Raw genomic sequence first — 7487 nt, 5'->3', positions numbered from 1 at the left:
GGGGGTTGGATGTGGGATCAAATTATGGGAGGAGTGTTGGCTCCCAGTGAGCTTCGGGAAGATTTGGTAAGGGGGAGTTTGTGAGATGATGCTAAACCCATATCCCGGTTGAATACTCAGTGAGGGGGATTGGAGGAAAAGATTTAAAAGCTTCTGGGGATATAATGTGGGCTTTTCAAGACATCTAGATCTTTGGAAGGCTGTCGATGCGTATTATTGGATAGGCTTCCAGGCTGTCTATAGATTCCCGATGTGGTGTTGGATACAATCTGATGATTAAGAGAGTACATTATGGAATGTTACTATTTAAGAAACCGAAATGCGAACAATCAGCTCCTAGAATTGGATGAGACTACGTGATACCTGCTATACTCTCATATTCCAATGGATTTAGGTTTGGAAATATGTGATATTTATGCTTAGAAATATAAAACACTTTAGTCATTCAGCAGGAGGATTGCTGGAAAGACCAGATGAGATTGTATTGGAGAACTGGATCTTGGAGAAGTTTGACTCAATAAAGGCTGATAGATGCGGATGAAAAAGGAGCTGTTAATACAGTAGATTTGAACAATAGAAATACACAATCTAGTCTACGAGCGAGATATCGCTAGATGCGAAAGTTTTTATAGACCAAATGTTATATTTGACTTCCAAGGTTGGAGCTATATATTCGGCTTAGATGAAAGGTTAATTTATATGTTTGACTGTCCCGTCTTACTCCACATCCCATACCGTGTAGACTGTTTTTCTTGAGATGTGTATCCACCCATGCGCCATATCAACCAATTAACTATCCCATTTCGATCCACCAAGCAAATTTTCTATCTAAAATGCATTGTAATAATATATTGGTAAACCACAGGACTCTGCCATCAAATCAAGCAAACATCTTGATTCCACACCTAGCTTCTGTGGTCCAATGGTTAGGATTCCACCCTTCCAAGGTGGAGGTTCGTGTTCGATTCACGGCAGTTGCATGTATCTTTTTGCATTTTTTCTCTACGCGTCTACATGCCGATCTATCTGGTTGATACGAGATGCTTTTGGTTTTGGTCTCGCTACTCAGTCAGGGGGGTTTCAATTTTTGCTTGATACAACTTATCTGTCTGATTATCTGGATACTTTTAGTCCTTCTTTGCGAGTGCGTGGCATCGATGTTTATATTGTGCAGGTGAATATTCGTATTATGGATGTGGAATGCAAGGTTTTTTGGAGTATGAGATGTCTTATCCGATAAAATTGATGAGACATACAAGCTTTTTGCTATTTTCATATCTTCAAAGATTCTCTGGGCTATTGCTGGACAGATGTGTAGGAGGCAATGGAATTGGAATCCAAACCGAAACCACTACATATAAGAATATTGCGATTACTAATCTTATTCTTGCAACCACCAACCCCGCGCCACGAACACCATTAAATGTTCACGCCAGATGAAACGATTTCCTTGCAGAAATTTAATCCATTGCCATACTCTTTTTTTTTTACCGCTCTATATGAGCTCGTGATGTAAATATAACATGAGAATATCTTAGGAGCTTGCTGAAGATGTGCGAATAAGAAAATAATCAATTTCCTCGCACTTCCGTCTGACCCCTTCATCGATGAATACGGAACAAACGATGATAACGGTAATGGTAATGTCATTTGACAATGTTTTGCATAGAAGATACGAAAACTTCTGAATTGTTTTCTACAGAGATTGGCAGGAACACTATTGATGAATGAGGAACATGGTAGAGATGCGGCGAAAGTTCTCCAGCTCCATTTACGGTGTATGGATTGGATGCGATTTCGATACTCTGAGACCAAGAGATAGCTTTCTTGAGATTTTGTAAGGCATGATTTTTCTTGGGTCGGGAAGTTACACTGTTTTATTTCAATGCCTGAAGTTGGTTTGGAGATTCGAGTGGAGTAGTTGGGTTCTTGAATTTTGGGACTGACTTTGATAAGATGTAGAGCCTCGTGCTACACTTCGATGATTGTCTATTTGATTGACGAAGTCGACAGATTGCTCAGACTTAAAGATCTTGCAATGTCGTTCTGCAATGGCTGGACTTGAAATATCAACAGAATGGATTTTGTAGTCTGTATTGCAGTCGTTTTGTACTTGGTACTGAGTACATTTTTGAAGCCTTTCCCTCTTTCCCCCTTTTTTCCGAATATATGGTCTAAATGCGCCCTTGACTTCTTACTCCAAACCAACGAATGATGTAGACCCGCTTCATAGAGCATAGATCATAGAGCATGGAAGCCTCACCACCATTCATGCCAGTCTACCATATGTTGCCTACCGTTCAGTATCCACGAAAGCTCTCCATACTTTCCCGTCTTATCCGTATACCTATAGCCCCAAGCTCAACCCCCTTGATATCAATGTTCGAAATAGTGACGACTTCTGTCTCCACACCAACTCCTACTCGACCTTCTGTGATCCTCAAAGCTTGTGTTCTGTCGTCATATTTGTGGACCTGAATGTCGTAATCGGCCATGGTCACTTCTAGGCGCGCTGCAAGGGCGGTCGTGAGTGCCGCAGTAATTACCCGTGGAATGTCTGTGTTTGTGTTCCAGCGGCTATATCAATGATTTTGTATAGCACGAATTCTCCGACGATGGTTTCTCCGGTTTTTACGCAATCGGTTGGTTACATGAAAGACACTACACCTGTGTTTTCAACAGGGAAACTAGTCAGAGAATCCTCGGTGATCAATAACATCTTCATTACAAGACCCTGCCGTGTTTCTTTTGTAAGTAGCATTATAATGTGTGGTTGTACAATAACGAAAGTTAATCCGGTATTGAATTGATGGACGAAATGGGAGAAACTGGAATGTCGTGGATCATTCCAACCCCAAAGATTGAATTGGTTAGGGATGATGGTGGCAGCTGTACTCTCTTACATTGCTGGTCCTATGCTCGGGTGCCGTGTCGTATGCGGCATGATGTAAACGTATTTGTAATCGGTTAGCTACCTGCTGGTGTTATGCGTGAATCAATGTATTCTTGGGAATCATTACGAGTAGACCTTGTGTAGAATATAACAGTTGGGAGATAGAAAGGATCGGTCTGCAATTTTCTTCTCAATAAGTGAAAATTTTTGAGGTTCCTCTCTATTGAGAGTAATTAAGCTAACTATAGTGCCTTTTCGTAACTCGGATGTAGATGCCAAAGACCGCCAATCCGAACGGAATTCTTCTGCTAATCAACTTACTCCAGTGGGCGAGAATACCTGATGGGCCAGAAATTTCACTGGAATTTTCGTGGCCCACACCTGAAGACTGGCTGTGCTGTTGCTCAGTTACCTTCATTACCACCAGTGAGAGTTGGCTTTAGGTCAGCAGTGAAAATGCTCTTAGTAATTCGCTGAGCCATGATTGTTTCATGGTTTTGGAAAGAGAGTTCACTTTCCCAACATGCGTTCTTATTCATGGTTCTCCCCCTTTTTGAGTTCGTGGATCGGTTCCAGAGTCTACACTATCTCCACAACGCAAACTTACTTCCTCGAATATCATCATGGGAATTTCCTGGCTGTCGCAGACTGCTTCCAGGAACTTCCTATGTATCTGCATCCATGCTCGGCCAACGATCGTATGGTCTCAGCATTGCTGTACCGGAGATTGAGAAAGCGCCTAGCTGATATCTCGGTGAGAATTATGGCTGGTCATGTCGTTGAATTTTCAATATGAAGAAGACTAATCCGGTATTGAGCGACAGTGAACAATGAACTGATGTAGCACAGGCTAGCACAAAAAACCGCCCTTTTCAAACAGCGCCAGGAAAGGGCATTGGAAATCTAGAATTCTAAAGTGAAATCATCGGTTAGAATTGTCAAATACTCCGAATTGCAATTGTAAGATCTTACAATTATCCAAAAAATCCTACATATCTTAAGAAAAAATTTCGATTTATGATGAGCTAACTCACTGCAGTTTGTGCTTTTAAAAACAGTGGGTTAGCATGATAGCTCGTGCTATACTTAGGTCTTGAAGAGGAAGATGGATGATAGCTATTTCCATGAATTCAGAACATGTTCCAATCCGAATTGGTATGCTCGAGGAGCATCCATTAAGTAACTAAATCATCAAATGTTACCAACTCAGTCGAGAAAGAAATGAGTGCTGACCAAACAGTAGATGATGCTTACGAGAGACAGAGAATGGAATTTGAAAACTACGATCAGCCTCAATACGAAGTTTGCTTGCGTGAGATTTGGAAGCCTCTCTTTCGCGAAAATTTGGGCTTTCGCGGGAGATTTAAAATCTTATTAGTTTGCCACAATCTTCTTGCAGCATCGAGCAAGACTTCCAAACTTAAGTAGAAAATAATCCTTTACCAAATTGCCGGTATCAAACATCAAACATCGAGTACAATATGTCACGTGAACACGGTTAATTCGATGCCGGTAGATAACAACGAGAGTGTGATTGGCTTCACAAAGAATTGAGACAAATATAGAAAGAATGTATCGTTACTCCCATGCATTCCTTCAGGACTTGTACGCCAGCCTTATACAATACGCTGAATATAGACTTTGGACAAAGTACTGAAGTGACACTGTGATCTTGTATTCCCGGATCATCTGATTCATATCGAAATGAAGGAGAGAAGCACAAGCACACGATATTGAGAAGGTGGTCAGAAGCTTAAATTCAAGAATAGATGAGATGGAATGTGAATTTAATAGGGCATGAATCTGATCAAGAAAAAGGGATTCTTCATCTCGTAGTCAGCAATTGGTGCTCGGAATTCCTGAATCAGCGGGACACACACAATGCACCAATTAGCCAGTGAAATCAATCATTTCTTCTGGGAATGAGAATTTCACGTGTTTTCGATAAGACTATCTTCTAATTAGCATCCATATGTAAAAGTAGGTAGGTTATTAGCAAAAAATCAATCCTTCGCGGCGGAGTCGTTTACATGAAAGGCGAAAAAAGTTTAGCTTCAGGGGTATCCCGTTTCATTAGATAAGCAGAAAGCCCCCAACACCAAGCTGAATAATGACAGTGGGGTTCAAACATGTTGTAACTTCTCCAGCATCTCATCGATCTCTATCAGATATACGCACCAAGAAGCGATTTGTGTGAGATGAGATGCAGTGTTCCTCAAGATGCTGCAGATGACAGTTCTTTTCTTGGATACATTACAAGATGTTCTGTGGGGTATCAGTTACGACCTTCGCCGCAGTGTCCAGGTCCTTAATTTCAAACTTGATGACAGGAACCTGGTAACGTTACAATAAGTTTCTGGTTTTGTCGATATCGACTCCAAATGAGGACTTTGCTTGATTCCATCTTCTGTTTATGCTATTCAAATATTACGCAAACACGGTTGGTGTATTGCTCAAAACTAGCTAGTAGGCTATCGGCATTTGGGACTTTGGCCACGGCCATGTCGCATTGTTAACTCAAATACTATATGCTATAAAGTGGTCTGAAAAGTTCAAGACTTTCAAGAAATTCCAAATAGTAGGGTCTTCAAAGATCACGAATTGTGTTTGTTGGCACGTATGCTAATCGGCACGTTTGCCAACTGACAGGGGTGGCTGGCTGTTGACCAGCAGGTTTGGGCGGAGGATGCCAATGGACCGCACCAACACGTTCGTGAGAGACGAATCAGCTCAGCATCTCCTTTGGATCCGTTTGTTGCTAACGGTCATCAAATTTCGAGGTCTAATGTTACTGCTTCAGGAAGGCTCATGGATCCCGTTCGATACATTATGAACAGACCATATCATTTTTCTCGAAGGAATTCAAGCCTTGTGTGTACTGATTGGGGTGGCTTGGCATAGGATTTGCACTTCATCTCAGAAATGATCCCACTGCAACCCGAAGGTACTCCAAGAAGGCGCAATTCATTATGATTCTATTCATGGTAAACGAATGCTTCGCAACGGGAGGCCTTTCAGGTTCACCGAACCAGGTGTCTATTCAACGGTCTCAAGATGAGGTTATATAAGTATGCTCTTCCGGTTTGGAAAGTAAAGCATCATCAACAACAACTACTCACATTCATTTCCTACTCACATTCATTTATTTCCTTTTCGGGTTTTTATCCCATTACTTTCCTTCATACCTTCATTTGAGATCTACAATCTACAATTTACAATTTGAATTTAGTTATTTTTTTCTCTACTTCATTTCATCATGTACTCAACAAAAAGTCTCATCGGGTTCGCGAGCATGCTCGCAGCCCTTCCATCTGCTTTTGCTGGCTTTAGTTCCAGCTCTTCTAACAGTGTTGCCATCTACTGGGGTCAAGGTCCTAACCAAGGGACACTCGTATCATACTGCTCAAGTAAGACTTTACAATCATTCGTCCTCTTGAAAAAACATAAGACAAAATGCTGACAAACCATTACAGATGCTGGCTTTGACATCATCCCCATTGCTTTCTTGATCTCTCTCAACAAGTTGACTGTCAATGTCGGAAACGCAGATCCTGCCCAAGTTGCAAAGGACATCGTTACTTGCCAGGGTATGGGTAAGACAATTCTCCTCTCTATTGGAGGAGCAACTTACACCGAGAATGAGCTCGCAAGTGCTGATGCCGCGACTACTGCCGCCAAGAATGTCTGGGCTGCCTTTGGTCCCAAAACCTCATCCTCCACAACTCGACCGTTTGGTGACGCTGTCGTTGATGGTTTCGATTTTGATATAGAAACCCAAGGTCTTACCAACTTGGACGTCTTTGCTCAAGAACTCCGCACTCTTTCAGATGCTGAGACTAGCAAGAAATACTACTTGACTGCCGCCCCACAATGTCCTTACCCAGATCAAGCCGATAAATCTTTCCTTCAAGGCGCAGTCTCTTTCGATGCTGTCTTCGTCCAATTCTACAACAACAACTGTGGTCTTAACAAGTTTGTCAAGGGAAGCACTACTCAATCCGAATTCAACATGGCAACATGGGATACATGGGCTTCAACCACCTCCAAGAACAAGAACGTCAAGGTTTTCGTCGGTATCCCAGGTAGCACCAGCGCCGCCACCACAGGTTACATTGACCAAGCCACTCTTACTGATGTCATCACTTACTCCAAGACTTTCAAGAGCTTCGGTGGTATCATGTCTTGGGATATGGTCACTATCATTGGAAACAGTGGTTACCTTGCCAACATCAACAAAGCACTTGGAGGCGCCCCTGCTTCAGGATCTGCTGGCTCCGCCAATACCTCTGCTGCAGTAACTACTGCCAAGGCTTCTGTCGCCCCTGCCCCAACCACTCTTACCACTAAAGTCAAGTCTACCGTTATCTCCTCCAACGCTGTTGCTACCACTACCGCTAAGGCCGCTGCTACTACCACCGCCAAGGCTGGCGATGAAAAAACTACCGTTGCATCTGCCGGTGCAAGCGCCACTGCCGCTTCCGGAGCTGTTCCTCAATGGAGCCAATGCGGAGGTGAAGGATACACCGGATCCACCGTGTGTGCAAGTGGCTTCAAGTGTGTTAAGACTGACGACTGGTGGTCTGCTTGCGAGTAA

The 7487-nt window shown here is 42.7% G+C and overlaps 2 protein-coding genes across 2 annotated transcripts; both read left to right on the top strand.

The window, feature by feature from the left end:
• Positions 1–5113: 5113 nt before the first annotated feature.
• On the top strand, positions 5114–5794 carry EAE97_011401 (uncharacterized protein; the record flags this gene model as incomplete). The annotated part of the gene is made up of 3 exons (XM_038881916.1): positions 5114–5230; positions 5364–5510; positions 5543–5794. The coding sequence occupies 3 exons, from the start codon at positions 5114–5116 to the stop codon at positions 5792–5794; spliced, it is 516 nt and encodes a 171-aa protein (XP_038727325.1).
• Positions 5795–6149: 355 nt separating this feature from the next.
• EAE97_011400 (uncharacterized protein) lies at positions 6150–7487 on the top strand (the record flags this gene model as incomplete). The annotated part of the gene is made up of 2 exons (XM_038881915.1): positions 6150–6300; positions 6367–7487. 2 exons carry the CDS (start codon positions 6150–6152, stop codon positions 7485–7487), a joined length of 1272 nt encoding a protein of 423 aa, XP_038727324.1.

Source organism: Botrytis byssoidea (assembly GCF_014898295.1).
Source record: "Botrytis byssoidea strain MUCL 94 chromosome Unknown BBYS_036, whole genome shotgun sequence".
NCBI lineage: Eukaryota > Fungi > Ascomycota > Leotiomycetes > Helotiales > Sclerotiniaceae > Botrytis > Botrytis byssoidea.
Note: the sequence above shows the minus strand (reverse complement) of the source record. Positions and strands in the feature narration are given on the sequence as shown.